At 50.8% G+C, this 14,604-nt stretch overlaps 1 protein-coding gene across 2 annotated transcripts in view; it reads right to left on the bottom strand.

The window, feature by feature from the left end:
- Ankrd33b (ankyrin repeat domain 33B) overlaps nt 1-14,604 on the bottom strand; it is a 78,343-nt gene that overhangs the window by 27,054 nt on the left and 36,685 nt on the right. For both annotated transcript variants that reach the window (XM_052159518.1, XM_052159519.1), the window contains exon 2: nt 7,973-8,102. In XM_052159518.1, the coding sequence (XP_052015478.1) occupies nt 7,973-8,102 (130 nt within the window). The remainder of the gene's footprint in view (nt 1-7,972; nt 8,103-14,604) is intronic.

Raw genomic sequence — 14,604 nt, 5'->3', positions numbered from 1 at the left:
GGCCACAGGCCAGATGTGGCCGAGAACAGCTGCCAGTGCAGCCCAACCCAAAACTGTAGGTGTACTGAGAGCGGTGTGAGGGTTTCCTCCTGGCCGCTCTGTGTGGTTTTGTCTATTTTGTTGGTGTTTGGTTAGTTTGTTTCTGTTTTTTTGTAACTGAATCAAGTCAGTATCAGGTCCCTCCCAGCCCGCCACCGTGACCATGTGGGCTCAGCAGAGGCTGCACTCCCACCAGGTAAACACCCTGCACTTGTCAGAAGCTGTGTGAAGTGGGTTTCTGTTTGCCGGGAGAAGCCATCTCTTTCCACTCCAACCGACAGCCCCAACCTCGGGAGAGGGCCTCCAGTCTCTATTAACCCCAGGAGATCAGAGCCCCATGCTAGGTCCCAGGCTGCTCCAGCTGGCCTGCTCCCCGCACACCCCACACCCCACCCCTACCCCCACCCCTACCTCCCCATTCCCCCACCCCCACCGCGGAACCCCTTATAACTGGTGGGGCCCTTTCCATCTTTTTTGCTATCCTCTCTGCCAGGCCGCTCCTCCCTCGGCTTCCCCCTCTCTTAGTCCCCGAAATGTAGCCATGCAGGCCCCACCCCCACTCTATTTTACCTATAATAAACACCTTCCCCCTTAATTGCGGAGTGGCCATCTCCACGGAGGTGCTTTTGCTTGTTTATTTTTAGCTACCCGCCTTGCACACATCCAGTCTCAAGTGTGAATATGAACCCTGTAGACAATAGCTTCATGTTGCAATGTCAGAAGGTTGGACACTCCTTCTGGGAACGGGAAGCTGGGAGAAGAGAAGTCTTTGCTCCCACTCACCCCTTGATTGCTTGCGTTTCTTTCCAAACACTGGGTGTCACACTTACACAGAAGCACACAGGCCTTGTGTCGGGAGCCTTGCACAGTTAAGTTCATCGGCCTCCAGCTGCTCAACCCAGTCAGGGTCGGTGGGTGTGACCGTGCGCCCCACAACCCTCCCGTGCATGGCAGCCACCCCAGCCCACTGACAAATAAACCCAGGGCTGTTTGAAGCAAGTCCCCGTTCCCTGGGACGGCAGGTACCAAGCACCTCAGGTAAAGTGTCGACTCAGACTTCAGCCCTCACAGACCCCACACCACTGAACGAAAAGAGTTGAGGCATTGGGGATGCAGAGAGGAAAGAGGGCAGCTCCAGGCCACTGAGAAAGTCCCATTACATCCACTGACCCTGGGCCCAGAGCACAGCTCCAGAACCTCCGGCTCAGGACCCAGGTCATCAGGAAACTAAACTGGTACTGGAAAAGCACGTCCCTGTATAAAGAGACGCAGTCCTCACGTGGGCAGGAAGACGCTGGAAACAAACCTCAGCTACGTCCCCAGGACCTCAGGGCATGCACCGCCGCAGCATAAGAACCTGGGCATTCCTATGACCGGACCACAGGTCTCCTTCAGAACAGCGTGCACTGGGGTGTGACGCCTGACCGTGATGTGTGGTACTGATGTCACATGGTTTAAAGGGAAGCCAAACTATTAGGGATACAGCTCTTAAGGAGACCTTACCTATAAGGATGTGGTAGGGACAGTGAGGACTTTTCTTCTCAGTGTGGAGGTCCATAATCTGGGTCTATGTTATATTTCTTGTGTGCAGCCCTGACAGGTTGTTTGTTACACCCCTGTCTTAGGAGATATATGCTGAAGCATAAAGGGGCCAGGGGGTGGGTGATTGACCTTCAGATGGTATGATAGATAATCTCTGCTGTCACCTTTACTGAACACAGAATCAACTAGAGGTATGCCTGAAGTGGAAATTTCTGGTTTCTTTGGAGACTCAGTGATATTTTTCTGGAAACTGTCTTATGAGAGGATATTTTGCTGAAGCAAACACACAAGAGGATATTTTGCTGAGGCAGACACATGAGAGAATGTTTTGCTGAAGCAGACACAGGAGAGGATGTTTTGCTGAAGCAGACACAGGAGAGGATGTTTTGCCGAGGACAGACATGTGGTGGTTTTCTGGAAGCTGCCTGGGAAAAGGGCATATGATGTTTTGCTGGAGTGGATGCTTGAGATGACATGTGATGCTTGGAAAAGGGTATAATTCAACAGACAGTGGGTGACACAGTGGTAGATACCACTCTTCAGTGGTCTTGATTAGGTTTCGCTAATGCCGGTCTTCACTGATGAGGCTGTAGGCTGCAGAATGGGTTCCCCTTGCCTTCTTCACTGATCGTTGTATGTTGTGACTTCATAGAGAGAAATGGATTAAAGAACTTCTCCTGATATTCTGAGGACTTGGGCTGACTGGCAGAGCCTTGTGGTTTCTTCTGGATCGAACCGCCATTGCTGATTTGTGAATGGTGTTTGCAAGTAGGCGGAGCTACTGCTGCTGATTCGTGTGAACTGAACTGCTGGTATCCTGACAATGAAGATGGAAATCACCCAAAAGAACCATTTCCTAAACAGGTCCACTTCCCCCCGTTGCTCCATTAACCTTTTCTTTCCATTACCTCTGGTAGGTGGTGGGCTAGGGGGGAGGGTAGAACATTTAAGGACTCTTATTAAAGTAGATTTCGAAAAACCTACGCCTACACACACCCCCGGCTGTGCTGTAAGGATGCTTCCAGAGAGTTTAACTGGGGAGAAAGACCCACCCCGAATGTGAGTGGCACCATGCCATTTAGACCCTGACTGAACAAAACGTGGGTGAACAAAACATCAGTGATCATGGCTCTGTGCTTACAGACCGTTGGTGACAGTAAGTTGGTGACAGGTGCCTCAAGTCCCTGCTACCACAGCTAAAGCTGCTCTCATCTCCATGATGGACTGTACCCCCAGACCACAGACCAGATAAACCCCCGCTTCCTTAAGTTGCTCTAGTCAAGTATTTTGTGGCAGCGGTGAGGGGAGTAACTAATATGTGCCGTCAGCCCACATGCGAGCAGCACCAGCTGCGGCCTGGTCTTCCCTACTTTCCTTTGAATCCTTTCCTGGATTTCTCACAGTGAAGCTTTGGGGAGAACTCCTTGGCCAGCACAGAAGCTCTAGTCAAAGCTGTGGGCACTGGCTTAACAGTGAAGCAATCCAGGTACTGTGACACGTTGTCCAACTCGGAAGACAGGGCTGTGGATGGGAAAGGCCGCTCCACCCCACAGGTGAGACTAAAGGCAGGGGATGCTGAGAACAAAACAGGCAGATGGATTCTAGGAGCAGCTGGAAACTGTTTCCGGAAGAAAACACACCGGAGAGGAGCCCAGACAAGGACACAGTGGTGCGGAGATGTGACAGCTAGCTTCCGTGAAATCTTAGGTATATAATAAGTGTTTGACGTGTGTGTGTGTGTGTGTGTGTGTGTGTGTGTGTGTGTGTGTGTGTGTGTTGCAGGCATGCCTGGTGCTTACAGAGGTCAGAAGAGGGCGCCAGATAAACTGTAGTTAAGGACAGTTACAAATGCCAGGCAGGTGCTGGGAACTGTCTTTGTTTCCAATGTCAAGCATGAAGTATAGATGACATTTTCAGGTATCAACAAAATGTAAAAAGCAGGTGGGACTCCAATAACTCCCTCCAACAGCAGGAAGGGAAGAAAGCAGAGAGAAGGGAGAGAGGGAAGGAGGGGCAGAGCCAGGGGAAAGCAAGGGGAAGGCACCCAGTATGATTATACTCAGTCAAGTTGTTGTTCAGATCCTTATATGAACCAGAGGCACTTCAAGTAGGCAAGAATTCAGGAGGCGCCCCACGGGCATCAAACACTAACTAATGAACAAATAGATTAGAAAAGAGATCTCTCCTCCACTCTCATGATCTTGCCCATGTCTGTGGCCTTCACTTGTGCTAATCGCACGCGTGGTTCTGGTTCTGTGCCCTTCACAAGACACTGGGACTACCTCCTCTCTGATGTCTCCCAGCATCTCAAACACAAACAATGCTTCTGCAACTCCCGCTTCTTAATTTTAACTCTTCACAGTCTGTAAAAGCCTAGACTCCTACCTCATTCCTCAGCAACAGCGACACCTCTGGCAGCCATCTTCCTGGCACAGGGCACTTCCTCCTTCCCCATTCCCTACATCAAGTCACTGGGAACCACCCTGCAGGACACTGGCTGGCCCAGCCCCTACCTTCATCACAGAATTCTCCTCTCTCCTAGATACTGACTTTCTAATACCACACAACGTACGCCGTCGCTTCATCTCCATTCCTGAGACCCATCCCTGCAGCTCCATCCAAGCCCCAGGCTTTGAGACACATTAGCTAAGAAACCTGCCTCTGGCCTCTTTGCCCCAGCCCTGGGCCCAAGCCAGATGAAATGGTCCACACTGCACCCACACAGGGCACCCTCCCTTCCCACAATGCCTGAGCAGGAAGTGCTGGGTCCTGTGTCTATTCCTCTGTCCTGTGAGCTGGAGAAAGACTCGAGGCAGGGTGAGGCCTCACTTCTGGGTCCCCGAACCCTGGCAATGCTGGAGCCCCAGGATATCCTGTACAATGGCCAGGCTCAAATACCTACCACTGCTGTGATGGATAGGTGTTGGATAATTTTAATCATCACCTCAACACGATCTATAACTGCCCGGGAAAGAAGTCACAGTGAGGGATTGTCTAGAGCAGGCGGGCCTGTGGGCAAGTCTGTGGGGCATGATTTTGATTATGTAATTGATATACGAAGTGGTACTGTAAGTGGTATACTGTTCCCTGAATGCAGATCCCAGATTGAACAGAGTAGACAAACAGAACTGAGTACCATACAGGCAGGCATCAGCCAGTGTGCGCCTGACTGTGCTATGACAGACCCAGCCAGCTTAAGTTCTTGTGTCCTTGACTTCTCTACGATAGATGTAACCTGGAACTGTGAATTAAAACAAGGCCTTTCTCCGTAAAGCTGCCCCTTCTAGGGGAGGCATTTTATCACAACGACAGAAATTAAACTGCGGCACAGGTGCGGCCACACACCCACTGTCGGTGTCTGAGATCTGGGCTTCCAAACTCTGGGATCCTATAACAGAGATAAAATCCCCACTCTAGAATTGGGGGCGGGAAGGGGTGTGTGCTCACACAGCGACTTTGGGAAACTTTCCAGAAGAACGTCTGGACTGGACTGCAGGTGCCCAGACTACCTCCCGCTAAGGAAGATGACATAACCAGATGCCTGTGTTTCTCCTCCCTTGTGTCACCTGATGAGATCTGCCCAGAGTGGCCTTGACCTGGAGCCTAGGAAGCGTGAAGGACAGTAGAGGTCTCTTCTCTTTGGGGCAGCTACAGACACTTCTACCAGTGTCACCACACTTGGGCACTTTCTCCCGCTTCAGCGCCCTGAGCCCAGTTCCCACCTGTGTGGGAGAGTCTTAAATCAACCTGACACAGCTAAAGTCATCGGAGAGGAGGGGGCCTCGATTAAGGAAAAGCCACCATGTGATGAGCTGCAGGCAAACCTGGGGGGGGGGGGGCTTCCTTAATTAGTGGCTGATGGGGGAGAGCCCAGAGCATTATGGGTGCCATTCCTCAGCTGGTGGTCCTGGGTTCTGTAAGAAAGCAGGCTGAGCAAGTCATGAGGAGCAAGCCAGTGAGCAGCATCCCTCCATGGCCTCTGCATCAGCTCCTGCCTCCAGGTTCCTGCAAATTGAGTTCCCATCCTGACTACCTTCAATGATGAAAAGTGATATGCAAGTATAAGCCAAATAAACCTTTTACTCCCCAAATTGTTTTGGTCATGGTGTTTCATTGCACCAACAGAAACCCTAACCAAGACACCACCCCAAGCTTCCCCACAGTCCTTTGCCAGGAGCCATCCTCACTTAGATCTCGATGCCAGGAGCTCTCGATACCAGGAGCCATTTTTACTTAGATCTCAAAACCCCCTCCTCTCGAAGCTCACCTGTGGATAGGTTACTATAAATAGCAACTCCCTTCCTCTTCACTTCCTCATGTTCCCCTTTTATCATGCCAAAATTCCAGCAGCAATAACTAGCTTTCCCCAGAAACTCTGATAAACTGTTTCTAAGAAGCGATGCCAGCCCCTGTAACTCTTCCCCTTCACCCCTCCCTACAGCTTGCTTCCCTTTATATTGCCTTGTGTGAAAAATAAAATTTGACAGCTTGATCAGAATACTGTCTTGCTGTCCGTCTCTCCCGTCTCTTGTCTCTCACCTTTTTCCTAGGTGTTCTGGGGACCCTGTTGACTGTCCTGCGGGTCGGGACACTCCCTGACACAGCCATGGGCAGCGGCACGGGTTACTTGCCACTAAGAACCATAACTGATGAACCATATTGTCATCCTTGGTATCTTTGGGAACAGGTTCCAGGACCCTTGTAGATACCAAAACCCTGAATTTCTCAAGTATCTTATATAAACTAATGTAGGGGCCAGAGAGATGGCACAGAGGTTTAGAGCACTTAGTGTTCCTCCAAAGAACCAGAGCTTGTTCCCAGCATGCACATGGTGGCTCACAACCATCAAGTAACTGCAGTCCCAAGGGATCCAACGCCCTCTTCTGGCCTCCGTGGGCCTGGCATGTGTGTGGTACACAGACATACATGCAGGCAAAACATCCGTACACATAAGTAAAATAGTTTCTAACTTTTTTAAAATGGTGTAGTCTTGGATATAACCTCCACATATTCTATTGAGTGCTCAAACCATCTCTAGATCATGTACAGTAACTAATGCAGTATAATATCTATTATACTGTATTTTAAGTAAATAATGGTTAGGAAAAATGTCTGTGCTGTAGTGCTGACACACGAGTGGGCTTTGCTGCCGCTGATGTCATTTGTTTCACTTAAGATCAAACCTGGGACCTTAGACTTGGCTAGCAAGCGACTTACCACTGAGCTATCTATAGCCTCTATTCCAGATCCGATTAGAACAGTGTATTTTTTTCTTAATCCATGTTGAATCTGCAGATGGGGAATCTCAGGATACAATGGACTGACTGATGTATAAAGACTAAAAATGTAGGGAATGGTCAGTAACAACTGTTTGAAAGAGTGTAAGCACTTATTTTTTTTTAAGACTTATTTATTTATTTCATGTATGTGAGTACACTGTAGCTACCTTCAGACACGCCAGGAGAGGGCATCAGATTCTCAGTACAGGTAGCTGTGAGCCAGCATGTGGTTGCTGGGAATTGAACTCAGGACCTCTGGAAGAACAGTCAGTGCTCTTAACCACTGAGCCATCTCTCCAGCCCAAAAGCATTTGTGTTAAAGTGATTGAATGAAATGTTGTTTGTTTTATAGTCTCACATATCCCAAGCTGGCCTCTAACTCCAGATGGGTGGCCTTAGGATCTGAGCTTCTGGCTCTGCGGAGTCCACCTCCCAAGGGCTGACATCATGGGTAAGCAGAGACCACGCCTCACCTGTGCAGTGAACCCAGTGCGTTAAGCATCCCAGGTGAGCACTCTGCCTCCTGAGCTACACCCCAGCACTCTGCATGGACCGCACATCCCTGGGCATGCCCGTGCGCTTGGTAATGGTAGCGTATATATTCACTTCCAGAAATGATCTGACATGTTCTTGGATCCACTTTCACGGGACGCTTACTAATTTAGTCTCACTCCGTTACATGAATTCTCTGAAGCTCACGGAGAGCTGTCCCTGTCGTTTCTTTATAAGTAAAAAGTAAGGTCACCTTCTCCGTGGATCTAATTAAGTAACTGTCAGTAAAGCATGGGACTGTGCTCCAGCCCACCAGGACCACGCGACCCAGTCTCGGCCCAGTCTCGGGGATGTCCCAGCAAGCCTGCCTTCCTGAGGCGGCTCCACGGTGAAGACGCTAGCTGGTGGCAGTTCCATTCTGAATCCTGCCTGAGTGGGTTACTGTGCTGTTCTGAGGGAGCACACAGAGAGAACCATGCACCCTCTCCTGCATGCCAGCCAGCCCCTCTGACACGCTCCAGCAGATCCACACCCCTCTCTGTGGGATGCCTCCATGAGTCACAGGAGCCCACAGCACCTAGCAGCCGCACCCTGAAGGGAGAAGGAAGACCAGCTCTTACCTGCCTGCGCAGCAGTGATCAGGGCTGTGTTCCCTTCGCTGTCCTGCCAGTTGACGTCAACGTGGGGACACTCCGCTAAGGCCACCACAGTATCCACAAAGCCGTGGTAGCACGCAACAATAAGGCCAGTCTAGAAATGAAGAGGGGAAGCAGTCAGAGGCACACAGCCCAAGTATCATCTGAGCTCTGGGGACCCTGAGGGGAACAGGAGGTTGGACCAGAGGCAACAGGGACTGTGATGGTTTGTATATGCTCAGTGCAGGGAGTGGCACTATTAGAAGGTGTGGCCCTCTTAGAGTAGGTGTGGCCTTGTTGGAGTAGGTGTGTCACTGTGGGTGTGGGCTTTAAGACCCTCATCCTAGCTGCCTAGAAGGCAGTATTCTGCTAGCAGCCTTCAGATGAAGATGTAGAACTCTCAGCTCCTCCTGCACCATGCCTGCCTGGATGCTGCCATGTTCCTGCCTTGATAATGAACTGAACCTCTGAACCTGTAAGCTAGTCCCAATTAAATGTCGTCCTTATAAGAGTTATCTTGGTCATGGTATCTGTTCACAGCAGTAAAACTCTAAGACAGGGACTTCAGGTCCCCGGTTTTCTCCCTTTTTAATTCTTAAGCCAATCACTTATTTATCTGCCTATGAGCAGAGTCCATCCCATGAGGCAGAATGTGTGAGGACGTCAAGGAATGGCTATATCTCTGCCCCTCAGGGCTGTTTCCCCCTGGATGGGAGACAAAGCAAGTATGCACACGTATGAGTACACACACACACATATACACACACACACACACAGCCAGTATCATGTGTAGCATTCAATAGTGTAGGGCAAGACAGGATGTGAACAAATTACAGCAGATATGGCTACAGGACTCACAAGGAGTGTTTGGACCCAGATGCAAAGGAGGCAAGAAAACACACGGATGGGAAACAACCCAGGCAGAAAAACAGCAGGAGCAAAGCCAGCCCTGGGCTTGTTAGTCAGGGGATCCCAGGTGGCCCAGAGACTGGAGCAGAGTTGAGGGAGCGGTACCCAAGACCAAAGGGCCATGAAGAAGAGCCCCAGACCACTTCGATCAGTTGGTGATCAATATTCAGCACTAACTCCGTCTGCTGGGCAGAAATTGGCTCCAGGAAACCAGAGAGACATGTGCTGGGATGCTGAACAGGTGACAGTGGCCCAAGGTGGAGCCTTGGGCCGGAGATAAGTATGGATTCTGGTATCTCACGAAGGATGGACCCGGTGTGTGTGAGAAAAACAGAAGAACCAAGAAGACCCTAAAGTCGTACCCTAAGCACCTAAGTGGGTGTGCAACCATCGGATGCGTAGAGTTCTGGGTAGAGCGGGGGTTTTAGGAGGCAGCAGGCAGACCAGAGCACACTGCATCTGAGAGGACGGTGCTCTGTGTCAGCAGGGAGAGGTCCGTGCAGGGTCATGGTTGATTTTGGAGATTACTAATCAAATATCTGCCAAATTATCAAGAGCATACAAGCTGGGTGGCAGTAGAACCTATCTCTAATCTCTGCATTCCAGAGGCAGCAGGAGGTGGATCCCTGACACTGTAGACACAAGCCTGGTCTACAGAGCGAGTTCCAGGACAGCCAGGGCTACACAGAGAAACCCTGTCTCGCAAAACAAAACAAACAAAAAAAGACGACAACAATAAAAGAATATAGAATTGTGAGAGCCTTCTCCATTGCCAGTGGAGATGAAATCTACTACAGCCACTATGAACATGGTGCAGAAGTTCCTCACAAAACCTAAAACCAGAGACACCATCTGACCCAGCTGTACTGAGTACATGCCCAAAAGACTCAAAGTCAGTACATGACAAAAATATTGGCACGTCATGCCATGCAGTGCCATTCACAGTAACCAAGACAAGCACCTAGTCCACATACACATCAACCCACAAATGGACAAGAAAATGTGGTCCAGGGTCCAGAGAACAGCTGTGTAGTAAAGCACGAGTACTTCTCTTGCAGGGCACCTGGATTTTGCTTCCAGCCCCTCCCCCACAACACACACTGCCCTTCTTATTATCAGAAACTCTAGTCTTAGGGGCCCCTATGCCTTCTGCTGGCCTCTGCAGGCTGCAACATGTATACATGGTTCACATAAACACATACATGCTAAAGCAAGAACAGCATGGAGACGTCAGGCTTCCAGCCTGTGGTCAAAACCTAAGGGAGCACTAGGAAGGCTGCTCTTACAGATAGATGGTCTCTACCTTCCTCAGGAGGAAGGAGGTACAGGAACTGGAGGAGGAGGAGGAGGAGGAGGAGGAGGAGGAGGAGGAGGAGGAGGAGGAAGAAGAAGAAGAGAAGGAGAAGGAGGAGGAAGAGGAGGAAGAAGAAGAGAAGGAGAAGGAGGAGGAGGAGGAGGAGGAGGAGGGGAGAGAACAGGAGGAGCAGGAGGGGAGAGAACAGGAGGAGCAGGAGGAGGAGGAGGAGGGGAAACAGGAGGAGAAAATGTTAAAAACCCTAACAACCAACAAGTTCCTCATAGTGTGTCCAGAGAGGCAGACAAGGCCTCTGTGGATGTGATAATCAGGACGAAGTCAAATCCAATGTGGTGGATGCCCTTAGGCAGGAGGAAGAGGCAGCAGGGAGAGGGTCATATGGAAACAGGCAGACGGAGTGATGAGTCTTCCAGCCAAGAAGACCATGGACTCCTGGGAGCCACCAGGACTGGAAGAGGCAGGAAGGACTCAGAGTGGAGCATCTATCAACAAAGGATCAGAGTACTCTATCTTCCAGAATGTTCTCGCCCTCCCTAAGTACCCTCCCTCCCAGAATGCTCTCCCTTAAGAATGCTCCCCCCCCCGTGCTCTCCCACCCAGAGTGCTCTCCCTCAGAGTGCTCTCCCTCAGAGTGCTCTCCCTCTCTGAGTGCTCTCCCTCTCTGAGTGCTCTCCCTCTCTGAGTGCTCTCCCTCTGAGTGCTCTCCCTCTGAGTGCTCTCCCTCTGAGTGCTCTCCCTCTCAGAGTGCTCTCCCTCTCAGAGTGCTCTCCCTCAGAGTGCTCTCCCTCTCTGAGTGCTCTCCCTCTCTGAGTGCTCTCCCTCTCAGAGTGCTCTCCCTCTCAGAGTGCTCTCCCTCTCAGAGTGCTCTCCCTCTCAGAGTGCTCTCCCTCTCAGAGTGCTCTCCCTCTCAGAGTGCTCTCCCTCAGAGTGCTCTCCCTCAGAGTGCTCTCCCTCTCTGAGTTCTCTCCCTCAGAGTGCTCTCCCTCAGAGTGCTCTCCCTCAGAGTGCTCTCCCTCAGAGTGCTCTCCCTCAGAGTGCTCTCCCTCAGAGTGCTCTCTCTCTCCGAGTGCTCTCCCTCAGAGTGCTCTCCCTCTCTGAGTTCTCTCCCTCAGAGTGCTCTCCCTCAGAGTGCTCTCCCTCAGAGTGCTCTCCCTCAGAGTGCTCTCTCTCTCCGAGTGCTCTCCCTCAGAGTGCTCTCTCTCTCCGAGTGCTCTCCCTCAGAGTGCTCTCTCTCTCCGAGTGCTCTCCCTCAGAGTGCTCTCCCTCTCTGAGTTCTCTCCCTCAGAGTGTTCTCCCTCAGAATGCTCTCCCTCAGAGTGCTCTCCTTCTCTGAGTACTCTCCCTCTGAGTGCTCTCCTTCTCTGAGTGCTCTCCCTCTGAATGCTCTCCCCCCTGAGTGCTCTCCCTCTGAGTACTCTCCCCCCTGAGTGCTCCCCCCTGTGCTCTTCCTCAGAGTGCTCTCCCTCTCTGCTCCCTGAATGCTCTCCTCCCCAGAATGTGCTCTCACCCAGAGTGCTGTGCTCCTATACTTCAAGGCAATATCTGCCTGTTGCTTGAAGCTAATGTAAGGCCAACATGGGAAAGATGAGGTGTGCCTCTGTGTTTGCCCTCTTGTAGGTCTGTGGCAGTGACCACCATGATGCAGGAGGATGTCCACCTGTGAGTGGCTTTGAACACTTCATCACAGGAGAAAACTGGACAAGAGTTTTAGTGGGGATGCCTGCAGCCCCCAGAACTTGTCCTTTCAAGTCCACTTAGCACAGTTTTTCTCCAGGGAATTCATGTACCTGACCACCCCTGTGCATTTCCATAGGAGTAAGCCCTCCCCTGTCCCTAGGTTCTAATCACCTCCTCACCCAGATGAGGTCCAGAAAAGTCATGTGACCTAAGAGGCCCAGTGAGAAACAAGAGAGGCTGAGAAGTTGCTGCTTGAGGATTGCTTTGGGCTCTGGCTAGCGGTGGGGGCATTAGGAGAGCCAGGGTCTAAGCAGCCATTGTGACCTGTGGAGGAGAAAGGCTGTTGATGAAGTCTGAGGAGGCAGCTTCCACCAAGAAAGGTGAAGACACACGGCCCAGGCTGCGAGAGCAGATGCGCCCAGCCCCACCCGTGCCCAGCCCCACCTGCACCCAGCCCCACCCGTGCCCAGTCCACCTGCATCCAGCCCCACCTGCGTCCAGGCCCACCTGCATTTTGGGACTCAGTGACACTCTTTCGTGTGTCTGAGGAATTACAAAACTTGGCCTATTAGATCAAGTCAGAAATAAAAAAGAGTGGGGATTCCATGCTGCCCACTGGGAATGCAGAAGCGAAACATCCAGGCATGACATCCTAACACACACACATACACATACACATACACACACACACACACACACACACCACAATTTTGAGAAACGTATTAATTAGGTAGATGACTCAAAGCACAAACACACAATCCAAGGCAAGGTGTCACCTCTTTGTCCCCAGAGGCTCTACCTGGAAGGCCTGGTACTACAGACAGATGGCCTGTGTCTTCCTTCAAGTCGACCATGGACTCCTGACCCACAGAGCACTGGCATTAGAAGGTGGGACCTTTGGGGGGTGGCATATCATGAGGATGGAACTACCATGAATGAGATTAGTTCCTACAGAATAGGGCCTCCGACAGCTCTCCAGATCCTTCCCCAGCATTCAAAGACAGAGAGAGACAGTGGCCATCTGAGACCCGAAGAGGCCCTCATCAGAACCTAGCCCCGCTAGAACCCTGACCTCCGACTTCCACACACTACAATGCTGCAAGAAACAAATTTCCATTGATCACTACGCCACACAGTCCATAGGGTTTTGTTACAGCAACCTCAGTTGGCCAAAAACACTTATGACAACCCAGGGTCACCTTCTCTGACACACGTGCTCAAGGAGATATTAATGGTCAGCTGATACAGGCTCGTGAGAGCAAGATTTGATGAGTAAGCCTCTCTCAGCACGGCCAGTGCATGCTCTGCCACACGGACGGTGCCAAGTTTAATAAGTTTGGAGTACTCCCTCAGTGGCCCAGCACAACCAGATTTTCAATAAAAGATCACTTATGAGTTGGGCATGGTGGCATACTGCTGTAATCTCAGCACTCAGGGGGCAGAGGCAGCAGGATCTCAAACACAACGCCAGCTTGAGCTACAGGGCAAACTGACTAAAAGTACAGAAAAACAATGATCTTCCACATGGTACCTTTCCCGTTATCATAATCAATTGCCCTGCCAAAAGAGTACTTGTTGAGGTTTGGTCTTTTGCTATGCATGATGATGCTAATACTGGCCCCCAAGATCTGGTTGTCACAGGGACAAGAGAATCCTCATGGACACCAAATGATGCTATGTGACCTTGCTCCTTCATTTAAAACTATTGGCTGAATAAAGAGGCTGACAGCCTATAGCTGGGCAGAAGAGAGGCTGGTGGGGTTCCGGTTCTCGGGCTTGGGGTTGGAGGACCATGAGGGAGAGACGAGTGAGGGTGGAGAGAGGAGACACCATGAGGTAAGCCATCCTGAGAACTCGCCATGAGGGATAGCCAGTTGGAGTGTAGTGGCCTAGACAGAACTTGGCAAGTCATGTCTTGGGGTTATTGATAGGGAAGTAGATACTAATATCTTAGAGGGTAGATATCTGTCCAGCTCTATGGCTTTAAAGCCTTATTATAAATATAAAAGCTCTGTGTCTTTTATCTGAGAACTGAATGATCTAAGGTGGAGGCAGAAACCCCTGACTATTATTACCTCAACGAACACGAGATCACGTGCCCATGCATTTCAAGCTCTAAGGAATGATATTGGTGTTCTAAACTGACATCCACAGCACAGCACAATCAACTCCATAAAGCCTACCTGATACTCTCTCCAGCTGGTGGGGATTTTGAAATAGGTCATCCGTATATAAGGTAAAACTTTTTTCGGTTCTTGAATCTTAAGGAGAAAGGGCAGGGAGCAGCTGCAGGAAGGCTAGATTAGCAAGCTGCCGGAGTCGGTGGGTTTTCTGCCCAGCCGGTTGGTCGCCGCACCCACTTCTCCATTCTCCCAGCTCAACCGTCAGCTCACAGTTGGTTGCACAAACAAGACAGAGTGCTCCCAGCTCATCGTGGGAGCACCAAAGCTCCTCCCGAACATCGCTGGGTGGAAGCACTGCTCTAATATTGGACTGAACACACCGTAACATCCTCCCTGCGTGATTACGTGCATGCACGTGCACACACACATGCATGCACACACAGTTTTTCCTACATCAACAAAAGCACCTCTGAAAGCAACTCTTAGATCTAGAAGAGTCACTCACAGTCACTTCTGTTCCTCTCTTACCAGTGTATAGACCCTGGTAAAGCCTGGTGGGCGGAGGCTTGCTGCACTCAGGAGACCTCCATGCA

The sequence above is a fragment of the Apodemus sylvaticus genome, chromosome 16, assembly GCF_947179515.1.
Source record: "Apodemus sylvaticus chromosome 16, mApoSyl1.1, whole genome shotgun sequence".
Classification (NCBI taxonomy): Eukaryota; Metazoa; Chordata; class Mammalia; order Rodentia; family Muridae; genus Apodemus; species Apodemus sylvaticus.
Note: the sequence above shows the minus strand (reverse complement) of the source record. Positions and strands in the feature narration are given on the sequence as shown.